This window comes from Poecile atricapillus, chromosome 18 (genome assembly GCF_030490865.1).
Source record: "Poecile atricapillus isolate bPoeAtr1 chromosome 18, bPoeAtr1.hap1, whole genome shotgun sequence".
In the NCBI taxonomy this organism is placed as follows: Eukaryota; Metazoa; Chordata; class Aves; order Passeriformes; family Paridae; genus Poecile; species Poecile atricapillus.
In genome coordinates, this window is record NC_081266.1 from 3,014,113 (window position 1) to 3,028,934 (window position 14,822).

The 14,822-nt window shown below is 41.0% G+C and overlaps 1 protein-coding gene across 1 annotated transcript in view; it reads right to left on the minus strand.

Moving 5' to 3' along the window:
* Positions 1–14,822, minus strand: part of PIK3C2G (phosphatidylinositol-4-phosphate 3-kinase catalytic subunit type 2 gamma) — a 203,409-nt gene that overhangs the window by 34,009 nt on the left and 154,578 nt on the right. The window contains exons 30-31 of the mRNA XM_058852977.1: positions 11,422–11,530; positions 2,888–2,963 (exon numbers count right to left, since the gene is read on the minus strand). Of these exons, the coding sequence (XP_058708960.1) occupies positions 2,888–2,963; positions 11,422–11,530 (185 nt within the window). The remainder of the gene's footprint in view (positions 1–2,887; positions 2,964–11,421; positions 11,531–14,822) is intronic.

The following is a 14,822-nucleotide window of genomic DNA, read 5'->3' on the forward strand; positions in this document are numbered from 1 at the left end:
TTTGTTACTTTCCCCTGTCTTAAACAAAGGTTTTGCCCTAAGTCTAGAAGTGAAGTATCCAAACTTTAAAAGGCAGAGTTTTGGGACAGGAAAAAGAGAATCCCCCTGTAACCTGACTGCTCAAGGCCAGGGACACACTAATCTTCCCCAACCATGTTGTGACCCTCACCACCAGTAACTACACAGTGAGGAACAGATTGGGTTACCTGACACACAGCCTTCATCAAACACCCTCTAAACACATTCTTGCCTCTGTTTCTTCATTCTCTTCCTTGATTTTGCTCTCATTGACAACAAAAATAGATGGCTCATCCTTCAGACTATACTGGCTCAGGACACCACTGTAAGAATTATGATGTTGCAAGTTATTTCTCAATTTTTTTATAGATGGAGTTCGTGATTCTGCATAAAACTTTTACACTCAGATTCTCTGTAGTAATTAGGCAGCTTGTCGTGGTTTCAAGCTAGTAATAAAAACTTATTTATTTTTTGCTAGAGATATGGATTAAAATAAGAGCAAAACAGGCTTAAAACTTAAAGGAATAAAGACAGTTTATTAACAAACTACTAGAATAAAAATACCAAAATAAACTTTCAGAGAACCCTTTTACTTTTCACTACTTGATCATTTCTTTGTACACATAACAACATAGAGACAAAAAAAGTTTTACAATCTTGGTGGTCAAAAACAGTTTCAATTTTAGAGTCTTTTCATCAGTCCCCGTAGAGAAACAGAAGTCTCTTTCTGCTAATCCATGGAGTTTCTAGAGTCCACTCCTCCCATCTCACACCACTCTGAGGTGTGCAATGGGTCAAATTGAATCTAGGGATGCTATTTTTAAGGATAAGTGATTTAAAGCAGAAATCTTTTTCAGTTGTTTCTGTGAGCTCTCCTGGAAAACAGCCATCTCCCTGGCTCCTTTGAGGCTTTAAAATCTTCACTTCACTCGCAAGTTCCAGCAACTCACAGGATCATAATCATTTTTCTTTTCTTTAAAGTCCACACTTTGAATACTCTATTCCTCCCATACTCTAGCCATGAATTAAAGGAGTCTTTAAACTACTGTCCATCTCCATAGCTGCAACAGAAAGACTTTTCAGCAACAAGCATCTTCTTTTTCTCTCTTTCTTATTTAAACTTAACTCTTTTCTTCACTGTTTTTGGTAGGTTTATGATGCCTTACATGTTAATTGTCTCTCTTTCTCTGTCTGTTCTAAGAAAAAGGAGTAATCTGTTGTTTATCTAGGTAATAAAGGAGTTAAAAGAAGAAAGCTACAAAAGTTCATAGTGTCCGGTTTCAGTCTAGCAACAGACTTTGAAAACTAAACAAAACTGCTAAACTGCTTTTCTCTCCTCCCCCCCCTCCCTGCGGCCTTGTCCCGGGCCTGGGAGGGGGGGGAAAGCCAAGACGGAGCTTGTTACCTCTCCAGAGCCGGAAACAAAAAGAGAGCAAGACAGCTCTGAGTGTACTTCTTAAGGGAGTGTTTACAAGTTGAATTCACTTTTTAATGATCAGATCTGCTGTCAATTCTTGAAATGACTGATAATTGGTCAAGAAGAAAAACTCCCATCAGTCACCAGTAGCTTCAACTTCCTCTTTTTTTTTCACTCGGTTTTAAAGGTGAAGTTAACCCATGATACAGCTGAATATTAGTGACATAGCAAAATTATTCTGGGACTTTGACTGCTTTGAGTGCCTCAGCTCACTCTGACATCTGTATCTTTGCTTAAAGACACCTACAGAAAGATGCAGCCCATGGACCCAGCTTACATGTTCCTAACACCTAGGAGATCTTTGCATTATCTCCTCGATCCTTTGTAAAAGCTAGAGCAACCATTAGTAATTTTCAATAGTCATAATGGGTTTAATATGATAATGCATGCCCTAATCAAATAAACTCCTCACAGGGGGAGTCTTCCAAAGGCTGAGAAGCCAGAGTGGGATTTATTTTGTTCTGATGGATTTAAAAAAAAAAAAAAATGGTCCCAGCAAAAGAGATAATGAAACCTCTGTCTGCAGAGGGATTAAATTAACTTAATGGACATGCAAACTAAATATGCAGAGATACAATCCTTTCTGAAATGTGGAAAACTGATGATCTTGGAAACTGTCCTCTCACTTGGAGCACATAACAACCAGCTGAATTGTTGTGGTGCAGAGTGCAGCTGCAGACTCCTTTATGAGGTTTTATTTTGCCTAAAAACTGAGTACAGAAGATTATTATCAGTGCAGAACAAAAGCAGTGGAAGACAATAAACATTCAGAGTTTACTTTTTATGGTTTATGCTTTGGCTCTTAATGCTGTAATGTCAGAAATTAGATTAAATTAGGCACTGGACAGAAGAGGAAAATGGGTTAAGTGTTTAGATAGGCTAAGGGAACAGTGCAGCATCTCATTTAGCAAGAAGTGAATTACCACAGTCATTAATAATGTATGCCTAAGCATTAACATAATGTTCTGTTATTTACTTGCTCCACTCATTGTGAAAATTACTTTAGAAGTCACCCCTGATTTTCTTCACTTGTGCAAGCACACATTGTGCTTTGTCATGACTCACATCCTTTCCTCCAAAATCTTTGAATATTTTGTTTTGTAAAACAAGAAACTTGCCACAATTTGCGTAAATAAACTTTTGCCTTGCATATAGGCGTGTTTATGCAAAAAGAAATGAAGCGAGGCTGAAAGGAATATGAGAAAGAAAGAAATCTACAGGTGACATTAGTTACACATTTTCAAAGACCTTGAGAATCAGGAATTATTTGTTGGTATCCTTATATCATTAAAAAAAACCCCAAACCATTTAAACATTTTAGACTCACCTTGGCATAATGCTAACAAGGATTATCATTTCTTAGAGAAGAAATAAGATTGGTAATCCACATACCTAAGGTCACAGATGATGAATCTTCTGCCAAGGTATTTTTGGACCAATTGAGAAAGAAGCTGAGTACAAGCTCATTCTGAAAGAGAATACAAACACTGGAGCTAATATATGTTATACTCTGTTCCTTGTATCATTCCCCTTCAAGAAGCTTGCTGGTAATTTTTAATGCATATATTAGAGTTTGTAATGAAAGAGAGCTTTTCCCCTGTGCCCATGAGCTCGGAACCCAGGGAGTGACTTCTGCCCAGGCCCTGGGAGGATGATGATGTCCTTCAGCACTCTCAGGGATGCTGCACTGCTGCCCACCTGGCCCCTTTCTGTCAGCACACTTCCAGACAGCAGCGAGCTGCAGAGATTTGTGCTCCTACTCCATCTCCAGTAGCTCAAGATTTGTATTAGCAGCTGCAAGTACTTTGAGAGAGCAGCCCCTCTGTGAAACAAAGGCAGGAGGCTGTCTTTACTGTGGGCTCTGGAGCCAGCAGGAAACTTGCCCTTGGCACGGGACTGACCCCAAGTACCTGACCCCGTGTGTGCCTCCCTGAGGCTCAGATATTGTGCAAACCTCCCTCCCACGGCAGCTTAATGGATACTCACGCTGAAAAGCTCCATACACAGTCAAATCCTACCAGAAACCCACAGGGAGTGAAAGGCATGATCATATTTCACCATCCTGTTTAAAAGAGTAATCCACCTTATGTACTGCTGTAACTTTTATTTTTATGTACTGACCTGTGCTGCTCTAGTGAACATATATAACAGGTAGTTACATTCAGCTGGAGAGAATTAAAACAATAAACCAAATCCCCAGATTTCAGTATTTTGCAAGGCAATAAAAACTGAATTCTTAAATGGACTCTTATGACTCTGAATCAAAGCTGGACAGTAATTGCATTTTATTAGCTTTTCATAAAGCCATAATTCAGAATGGCCATTCTTTAAGATGGTTAGAATTGTTACACTCACGCTGATGTTACTTGGACTGACACTGTAATGAATGGGTAGGACAAGAGACGTTCAAGATTCCAGCATTAAAATGTCACCATTGTTTTTTTCCAGGCAGTGGAAAATACCGTGTCTCTTATCGGCAAGATGTGCTTCATGTAGTATTTGTGTTGTTTCCATTTGACAAGATGTAGCATAATTTGTGCAAGGAAAAAAGAAAAGGAACAGGGTAGTGACAAAAGCAGCTAGTGAGGAGTTAACATGTGCTTACAGCAGACAGAGGAACAGATGTATATGTTCAGTGGAGAGATAAGATTTAGAAATCTGGATTTATTTTAACAGTTGCCTTTCATATTTCACTCTACTGTTTGGAGTTTTTCCTCCCACACTGCTATATTCTTTCAAATAAAAATCAGGGGGAAATAAAAAGAAGAAAAGAAAGAAAGCCCAACATAATTGTTTTCCTTGAATTGAATGACAGATCCTTAAGTTATTAGCAGTGGACTGCCAATACACCTGTCTGTGCTGAGCATGAGTAATTATTCTCTCATCTGATGAAGACAGCTTACAAGGGAAAGCCCATACACCTGCCACAGCTTCCAGTAGCTTTAAACAGCAGAGTTATGCCCTAGGGGACCTTCACTCTTTCTTTCAGCACAAGTCCCAAGTGAAGGAAATCTCCAGGGTTGAGAGTATATTTTTGGCAGCCCAGCCTTTATTCGACAGCATGAAAATAAGCAGAGAAACTTAAGTGGCCCTATGAGTTCAAAGATCTTGAGAGAATTAGGCAGGAGGTGGAAATAAAGATACACAGACTGACTTGAAAGAGAAATGAAAAATTCCACACTGAGCAGCATGGCGTTCTTTCTGCTTCCTCTCCGCCTACTCTTTCTGCAATAAATGGAAATGCAGGAACCAAAGAGGTTTGTACATAGTAGGTGCAGAGGTTGTTTTAGGCAATAATTCCAAAATCTCATTCTAAATGAGAGAAGGCTGAAGAAAAAAAGACATTTGTTTTAAGTACAGAAGTGGAATCGTGCAGAGCTTCCAACAGGCATGAACAGGACGGGCATGGACCCTGCTGGTGCCACAGCTGATGGCAAAGCTTTCCTGGCCTGTGGGCCCATCACACTCAGCAGGTCCTGAAGCCTGAGGGGAAGCAGCAAGGCTGATGTTGGGCAGAAGGAATGCAGAAACTTAATGGAAGAGATCAAGTGGCAGGAGCAGATGCAGCAGGTTGTCCAGGGCTAAGTGCTTAAAAAGCAATGGTTGGATGTCTCCTGGATGTTTGTGGAGATAAGCATTTTGCACACTGTTATTTAAAAGACAGCAATTTTCCCCTGACCTGTGCTAATCTGCCTGCTGCAGGACTCCACCACTTAGATTTCCACCAGAAAATGTGGAAGTGCCTTATTAAGTTCCCCCTTTTTCAGCAGACCTCAAAAAAGCACTGAACTTTCAGGTGATTCCTAAACCTGTGAGACCCCAGCTGATGGGGCTGAAGCACAGAATTCAGCCTGCACCCAAGTACACTGCTAAATAGAAACAGATCTGTCAGAGCTCTGAACATATGTATGAACTGTTTTAAGGTGGAGAGTCCATTTCTAACCCAGCAGTTTTTGTTGCACAGACGTGACTGTGGGTGAGAATCTCAGAGATGGTCTTGGCAGAAAGGAAGGCACTGAGGATGAACACAAGCACTCACTCACCCTTTTCCCACCTGGAATCCTTACCTTTAAATCAGCAAATGGAAATTCCCTAAAATACTGCCCACCTGGGGCTTTTAGGAAATCCTCCTATCACTTGTCTTACCATTCTTACCTGACAATAATCCTCAATAGGTAATTCTGATATTTTTGCAGGTCACTCAACACATTAGCCCAAACAGGAGCAGACTGTGTGGTATGTGTGGTCAGTCTGGCTAGAACTCACAGACCTTTTCTCAGCCATTTAACTCAAAAGGGGCAAATTCCACCTTTACTTGCACTAGGATACAACTGGAATAAAATATTTCAGCGGCCTTGTGGGGCTGGCACTGCACTACTGCAGCATGGTAGAATTTGTCTGCTGCTCTCCATCAGAGACTAACTAGAAAAACACTCTGCAGTTTGTGAGACACAGCCAGATTTCAAGCCAGATTTAATTTTGATAGAAGGAAAAGCAGCCTCCCCTCTGCTTTCTGCTTTCTTTTCAGCCGTGCTAGAGTAGATTTGGGGTCGGAGAACACCCATGTTCCTGTAATACTTTAACAGGATGGAGAATCAGCAGGAAAGAAAGAAACCAGAAAAAGCTGACCTTGCTGCAGCTGTTATAACTTCAGGAAAGGACAGGAAAAGAGAGAGGACTTTGAACCCTCCCCATTTTGGCTCTGCTGGATGCCTTGCCACAGGAACACAGGAGTGGTGGGAGTTCAAGGGACCTACAAACCCTGGGAGCACTTTGTTCCCCCACGTTATGTAGCCCCATACAGACATGTGGGAGCTTTTTTCCTCCTCTCTGCAAATCCCAAGGAGCACTAGTGAATAAAACAGAAATGAAATATGGGAAGCTCTTATCAAATTGATTACTTTTACAGTGTAAAACATTAGTCACCCTAGAACAATGCTGTGGTCCTGGTTTTTACTGTGTGTTTGAAAACGAGTGAACATAATTTACAATCATTTTCATTTACATCCTCTTTAAAGTCCTCTTACAAAGCCTATAAGTCACTATAAAGCTGTTTATAGAACCTATCCACAGCTGAAACACCATCACTGTTTGCTTACCTGCCTGCACAAGGTTTATCTTCACCTCCAAAGTCCTCAGTTAATTTGGATACTTAGGAAATCTTTATAGACTCAAACTCCAAAGAACATTTTGTTTGTTTTAGGTTATTTTTTACTGAATAACCAGCTGTACAGCTGCACTTACTATTGTGTTTGACACCAAACTTAATTAATAGAGCCTTACCCCGCTCTGTGTCTCCAGGCAGTGCAAAACCTGCCCAAAATACAGTCATAAAATGACAAGCCACTAGGGCAGCCCTAATTTGTGCCATGAGATTTGGGCTGCAGTCTCCATCCAGCCCATCACTCAGTTGGAGTTGAGTGAAACAGAGAAAAATGACAATGGTCAGCAGCTGTCTTTTGTCACAGACTCGCTTTATGCTTTGGGAACATATATTTTTGTCCTCTTCCATGTTGCCAGCTTTCAGTTCAGTATTTCTGGATGCTTCACCTCTTATTGGTGATGTAACTTGGTTGTTTTACCATTCAACAGAGCAAAACTCAAAGAAGCAAAACTCTTCTGAAGACTGTTGAGAATTTTGTCCTGCAGATCTAAAAAACTCAGGTATTTCAGTGTATGCAGATGATGAGTCAGTCAGCAGTGGTGCAGAGGGCCCAAACCTAAAGATTATTTTGCTGTGATCAGAAATATTGACATTGGTTTGGGACAAGTAGAATGAAATTTAAAATCAAACAAAAAATGGTGCTGAAAGCTGTTCTGCATCCTGTCCTAATAGACTCAGTAGGACAATGAAGGTGCATCAACTTCTGCATGGTGGTGATTGATGTAATGAATACAGCTTGTTCAGGAACACAGTCTGGTAAAGGAGTTATTTATAACCATGCTAACCTGAATTTAAGAAAGGACTCCTATTCTAGGCAGTTCTTCAATAAAAGTAACTAAGTGAGGCTTATGCTTAAAATTACAGACTTTAAAAAAAATAAAATGCCTTGAACAGGGATGGACATGAGCACATTTAAGAATTTAAACTGGTCCAAGATGAATATTTCCATCAACTGATGTTTCTGCATTTACTGGATCTGGCACTAAAATTCAGAGACAGAGGAAGAAAAAGTTTCTCTTCATTAAAGAATGGTTTGAAGAAACATTCAGCTCCATTTGAGCTCCAGTGCAAGTAAGGCAGTGGTTTTCCACCTCTCCTCCTTTGTTCCAACCATTCAGCAGAAAAGATCAGTGACATTCTGGCTTACTCTTAATTATAATAAAATTTTCATAATCAGAACTTAGTCTGGACTAAAAAGCTTGCACTTAAGGCATGACCGAGGAAGGAATTTGGATGTAATCTGATTCTTTCTTCATTTCTAGGATTTATAATTACTTGATTGGTAGAACCAAGCATGTATTCAGTCCTGTGTGGACTGGACTAAATTATTCAGAGCAGAAAATGGTGCCTAGTCATTTAGGGTAATGTGCTTACAGTGATTACAAGTGTTACAAGGGTGTTTTATAACAAAATAAAAGCTCTTCTCCCTATCTCAGACAATACTCCAGCCTACTACAGCTACAATATATTACAGCTACAATTCAGCATAAAGAAATGACTGTAGCAAGGAAGTAAAAGGAATCTTGATCTACAGGCAACTGATCTTCCTAGATTTCATCACATATTTATGAATTAATTATTTATTCCTACATAGTTTTACTATTTCATAGGAATGACAGTTTGATAATTCTTGAGAACTGACAACTCACCAAATGGTTTGAGCCAGGCTCCTTAACATTTTGAGAAGGACAAATTTGACTTCAAAGTTGTCATAGGCATGAAAAGGGACAAAATAATTGAATTTATTTTTATCAAGAAAGCCTCATAGCTTGGCTTTCTGCTCAGACTAAAGCCAAGATGACACCACAATATTTTTAAAAGAGTCATACCAAAGTGGAAAGTAAAAAGAAGGGAGTACAAAGGAAATTACCCACCAACTGGTTCTAAGTGGGTCACAACACGTCACTATTTTCTAAATTTCTCCCACCTCCCAGCAGGAGCAGCATATTGAAGTGAAAATCACGATTCAATGTTTATGGAGTATCAATAACTTTAAAGAACTGCAGGTTAGCTGCATGGGGGTAAGAAAGATGATTTCCCACGTGCAGCAACACTTCACGGATGGAAACAATCTGCTCTTTCCTCTGCTGGTTATCCCTTGCCCTCCAAGTCCAGCACACCAGTAGCAGCACAGCCCTCACAGGTACAAAAACTGCTTTCTTCTCATGGTTCCAGTATTTCTCCAGGCCATACCAACCTGGAAAATTGTCCCCCTGAGCTCATTCGGAGCTACAGCAATGTCTGTCCCTGAGCAGATCCAGTGCCCTCTGAATTCCTCAGCCATGGCTGTGCTCCAGGGCTGGGAGGATGTCCCCAGCTCCAGGGCTGTGTCTGCAGGCCCACAGAGGCAGGAGGAAGGACACTGGGAAGCCCATGGCAGGAGGAAGGACACTGGGAAGTTCATGGCAGGAAGAAGGACACTGGGAAGTTCATGGCAGGAGGAAGGACACTGGGAAGTTCATGGCAGGAAGAAGGACACTGGGAAGCCCATGGCAGCAGGAAGAAGGACACTGGGAAGCCCATGGCATCAGGAAGGAAACTGGGAAGCCCATGGCAGCAGGAAGGACACTGGGAAGTTCATGGCAGAAGGAAGGACACTGGGAAGTTCATGGCAGGAAGAAGGACACTGGGAAGCCCATGGCAGGAAGGACACTGGGAAATTCATGGCAGAAAGGACACTGGGAAGCCCATGGCAGGAGGAAGGACACTGGGAAGTTCATGGCAGCAGGAAGGAAACTGGGAAGCCCATGGCAGGAGGAAGGACATTGGGAAGCCCATGGCAGCAGGAAGGACACTGGGAAGTTCATGGCAGAAGGAAGGAAATTGGGAAGTTCATGGCAGCAGGAAGGACACTGGGAAGCCCAGGGCCATGCAGCGTGCTCTGGCTGAGTGCTACCCCACGGAGCAGGAGGCACAACAGAGCTTCTGTGGGCGACCAGGAAATGTTCTTACGACAATCCCAGCAGTCGAATTTTTCGGCTGCAGATTAGGCCTCTGCACAGCAGTGCTTGGCCCAAATGGAAAATCCATGAACCTTCCAGCAGTTCAGAGCACAGCAGAGGACACTGAGCTCTTCATTTCTAGGTCATGGGCTTAGGTCAGCTTTTCCTCAGCTGTGACCGAAAGGCGCTAATGTGGAATAAACCCGTGGCCCTGATGTGAGGGTCAGAAAGGAATCACAGAATCCTTAGGGTTGGAAGGGACCTCTGGAGATCATCAGCCACAGCAGGGTCACCTGCAGCAGAGCATGTCCTGATGCAGAACATGTCCAGGAGAGCTCAGAATGTCTCCAGGGAGGGAGACTCCAGGACCTTCAGTTCAGTGCTCTGCCACCCTCAGTGTAAGAAAGTCCTTCCTCACACTGAGGTGAAACTTCTTGTGTTTTATTTGCACAACCGTCTTCCCAAGCTGGAGCAGATTTTTTGGCAGTGTCAGTCAAAGGAGCCAAGCACCCAAGTCAACTGTTCATACAAATTAAGTGTAACTCAGGGAGACAAAAAGATTTTTATCCTCTTTGGAGATCTTCTCAGTTTCAACTCAGGGCTTAGAATTTATATTCATATTAATAAGAAAACTCTTGTTTGTTTTGCATATGGACAATTTCCTCTTTAATCTCCATTACAAAGTCACAGCTGGGAAAGTTATATAGTTAGGCAGCAAACATTTTTTTTTTTTTTTCCCTCCTGCAAGATGTTTGAGATTTTGGAGAACAAACATCTTGTCATACAAACATCTTTGGCTGTCCCTGCCATGAAAGCAAAGCAGCCCCAGTTTGTGCTGTGGCCCTGAGGCCATGGGACATGACAGGGCTCACCTGGCAGAGGCCCAGGCTGTGCTGCAGAACGTGCCAGCAGTGAAACAGCTCGCTCAGCCACGAGCTCGTGCCTTGGCTCACTGCAATTTTCTGAGCCTCTCTGTCAGCCTGGGGTCTAGTATAAAACACCACTTTTTCCCTCCCTGACTGCTTTCCTGACAGGAAAAGCTCACTGGGATGCTCCTTTCTCTCAGACCCTGGTGTCACTGTCAGGGATTGACCGTTCAGCTCCTGAAGTGATGCAGCATGATGATTTTACATCTTCCCAGGGTGTCTGTGGCCCCTTTGCTGCTCTCAGCCCTGGATTTTGTGCTGCCCCAGACAATGAAAAGTCAATGTTTGTTACCATTGTGGTTTTCCATTATCAAACAGGAGGAAAACCTGAAACCTCAGAGAACAATAATGAATAATAAATGAGAAAACACCAATTTTAACGGACACAGTGCATCATTCTGATATTATTGAAACATTCTGGGTTAAGTTTTATGTTTGCAAAACTATTTCTTCTACCTGTTAAATACAATTTGAACAGGGTACTTCTGGGCTGAAAGAATGGAACTTTTCATTTAACAACTGTCAAAATCAGACTTTTCAATATTTCAAAGCTTACTTCTTTTTTTAGACATTACATTCCTCAGAACCTACTCCTTACTGTCAAAAATTCAGTGAATCACTACTTTTCGATGGCAGCAAAGGAAGAAAAGTTTTTCTGAAAAATGCCCTGCCAGGTTTAATAAACTATTTCTCAGTCATACTTGTCTTTGTCTTAAGTTTTGATGAATGCTGCAATGGCTCCATCCCAAAATGCATCATTAGAAAATGTGTCACTTATGTATTTTTGTTTGTTTGTTTGTTTTTCAAAACAGGCAGTGGAAAATTTCCTGAATCTTTTTGGTAAAATGCTGCTAGAAATCATCTGCAAATAAAAGAAATACTGGAAATGCTCACATTAGCCAGTTTCCTGGGGCCACTTAATAGCTGCTTCAGATAGAGGTTCAAATCCTTCACTCTTTTATGTTCAAGGTCTGTAAAAGGTAAATGCCACGAGTGGGGAAACCTGCAAAAGAAGAATTTTCATAAGCAGAACTCTTGTACTTTAATATTGAATACTGAAATATTTCCAGCTGTACTTAACAGAAGAAAGCCAAGACTTCCTAAGAGGTTTTGCAGGTAAGGGAAGGAATGCTTACAGGGTAAGCTTACAGGTCACATTACAGTCACTCACCTTCTTCTAATAATTTGCTCGTAAATTGTCTCATACTGAAGCACTTTTTCTCTCTAAATAATTAATTTAAAATTAAGTAAATAAACAGAGAAATCCTAAAAGGCACTTCTTTGCATTTTATGGGCTCTAAATACAGCTAAGTAACCAGCCCCTGATGATGCCAAGAAAACACTGCCTTTTTGCACAACAGATCTCTGATCTCAGCCCAGAGCTGACATATCCTTACCACAGAACATTGAGCACCAAAGCCTTACAGCAACAATGTGACATTTGATGAATATATCATTGCTTGCATTTTTACCTCAGCTATTTAGAGTGTAGATAAGGTTTTCAGAGTAGATCCTTGATCCCATATCTAATTTCAGGTACTAGCATAATTAAAATAATATATGAAAACAAACAGTCGTCACACTAACAAAATCAATCCCCCCCAAAAAAGCTATAACAATAAAAATAGCAAAAGTAATGTTCTTGCCGAGTTTTTATTAAGATGAATTTAATTTTGTGTTAGTAAATAAATTACACATGCATAGAATGGCCTTATGTCAATTTTCAAATACTTTGGTGGTTGAAAATGTCAAAACCTCCCATTTTTTTACTTGAATCATCTTTGCATTTTAGAGACAATGCATATTAGATGAGTCAAAAGGTTAGAGTTTTAACAACACACATAATCAATTTGTATTAACCTTGCCCTGGCAAAGGGTATTTATCTCCCAGGCTGAAGGAGCATTAGAAAAACTGTCTGGGTTAAATTGCACATAATGGGTTTTGTGATACGGATTGCTAATAGCAGGATGCATAATTAACATTATGCTTTATGTCCTCTAATGTATGAGACAGAGAGAGGTGGAAGTTTTGATCTGGTTGTATTTCATGTCCCGCCACCACCACTGTAAATAGTCAAGCGTGTCTTGTTTACAAACCTCTTTTTTTGCTTCTGCTATGAGCTTTTTTATCCACTGGACCTCAACAGGTGCCTGAAGGGTTCAGACAGAGGACCTGTGCAGTTTGTGATACACTGGAAAGGGACACTTGGCCAGCCTTTGGGAATGCAGCTGCAAAATCCCGTGGGGAAAAACTCAGCGCTGGTGTGGCTCAGCCTGCGATTAAACCAGCCAGGGACCAGATGCCACCAGCGTGCTGCAGGTATGTGGGGACTTCTGGTGATTCCTGCCCATCAACTGGAGGATCAGGGCTCAGCCAGGGGCTGCACAGATGGATAGGAAGAGGTGACTCCTTCCTGGCAAAATCACAGCGGCAGGACACAGGAGGAGGAGGAGGGAAAAGTGACACGACCCTGGTTCATGACACAGACAAAAATAGAGCCCAGGTCATCTGGCACACAGAGACAGCCTGTGAGTGCTCTGGGATCCTCTGGGGCACAAAAGGACTTCTTTCAAGGGGTGGAAGCAGCTTAAAATGAGTTAGTCTGTGTAACACAACAAGAGGGCTTTGGCTGGCAAATGCAGGCCCTCAGAAGATGCATCCAAAGCACAGCGGCCAAAGAGAGGACAGAGGAGCTGCTGATTGATAGCACCAATAACTGCTGGAGTGAAGGACAACATGAACCTTGTGGTGGCACTGAACCCTTCTTTTAAAGGCCTTTGTGCTTTTGATGGATTGTGTCTGTGGCATTGCCCTTGTGAATGCACTTGTGTTAGGAAAGGTGAACTTCCCATTCTTTGCATCTACTTGAAATGGATCAGAAAAATATAAACTTGCAGATGTGCTACACAGCACGTTGCATTTCCTACTTGTCTGAACGTTGTTCTGTGTGTAAAATATGTCCCCTTTGTGCTTTGTTGGGTGAAATGATTTTTGGCATTTTACAAAACAGATATTAAACACAATTAACACCCTCTCAGAAATCAAATGAGAAGGGTGGTGCTGGAGTGCAAGGGCTTGCTTAGGACAACTGTGTTTCTAATTGTGTTTCTAACTTTTAAATATGGGCTGAACATACGCATTGAACACGTCAATAGCAAAATTTCGGATTCTGAGAACTCTGAGTTTTGCCATTTGTTTCTTACAATAAACTCAGTATTTAGCACTTGTATAAAGCACTCTCATATTTCATTGTTTTCTCCTAATGAGACATGAATATGTACAATTTCACAGAATCATTACAAAGCAGAAACCAAGTCCTTTCTGCGAGCATTTCCAATTATTCTAGCAATATTAAACATTTAATTTTTTTTAATCAGACATTTTTAAAATGATTTTGTGATTACATTGTGGAACAAGGCTTTTTCCTTCCTTTGAAGCATCTGGCATCAGCCAGAGTTGGTGCTTTGTAGCACACAGGCAGACTAATGGTCTGATATGGCATGGCAGTTTCAGTAATAACTTCCTATAAAGAAATAATTAGGTTTTTATTATTAGAATAAAATCTGGGATACATGAAAAAACCTCAAATTAATGAAGTTCTGTTAGAACACAACACAAAATTTTAACATTAAAAAACGTGCCTATCAAAAACCATCATAAAATGAATTGTTTTAACACAATCTTAGGGAAAGTTCCTGCAGTGACAGGATACTGCTGGGACTGAATTATGGCAATAAAGCACTGGAGCTCCTAGAGACAGCTTCAGTATACACAGATTAACCCTCTGTGAGTTCTGAAGTGCTCTTTAGCAGTGAAAATGTTGCAAAGGATTTTATTAGAGGTGGATTTTTCTGAAAAATGACTAGTATTATTTTTGAAATTCGCTAAAGGGTTTCTGAGGTTTGTGTGTTTCTGAAGAAAAATGTATTTCCTTTCAAAGGGCTCTGCTCACCACAGGAAAAATTCATAAACAGGTACTTGTTAAATATTTCATTTTACAACCTAATGGTTAGCCTGCAAGTATCTCCAAATCAACAACACGATTCAAGCAATTTCAGTATTTGTTTAGTGAAATTTCAATTCTCACCAGCTGCTGCAAATCAGTTCACGTGAGAAAGCCATAATGAATCAAATAGGAGTCAATAAAACCCCCTCAGGCAGGAGACAGAGTCTCTGGAATTAACTAACCTTAAGCCATATTTTTCAGAATGCTTCTCACGACCTTGGGGGAATATCAGCCCTGGATCTGAAATTCGTGGACTTTTAGTTCAAAGCATGTTGTTTGTGGCTATTT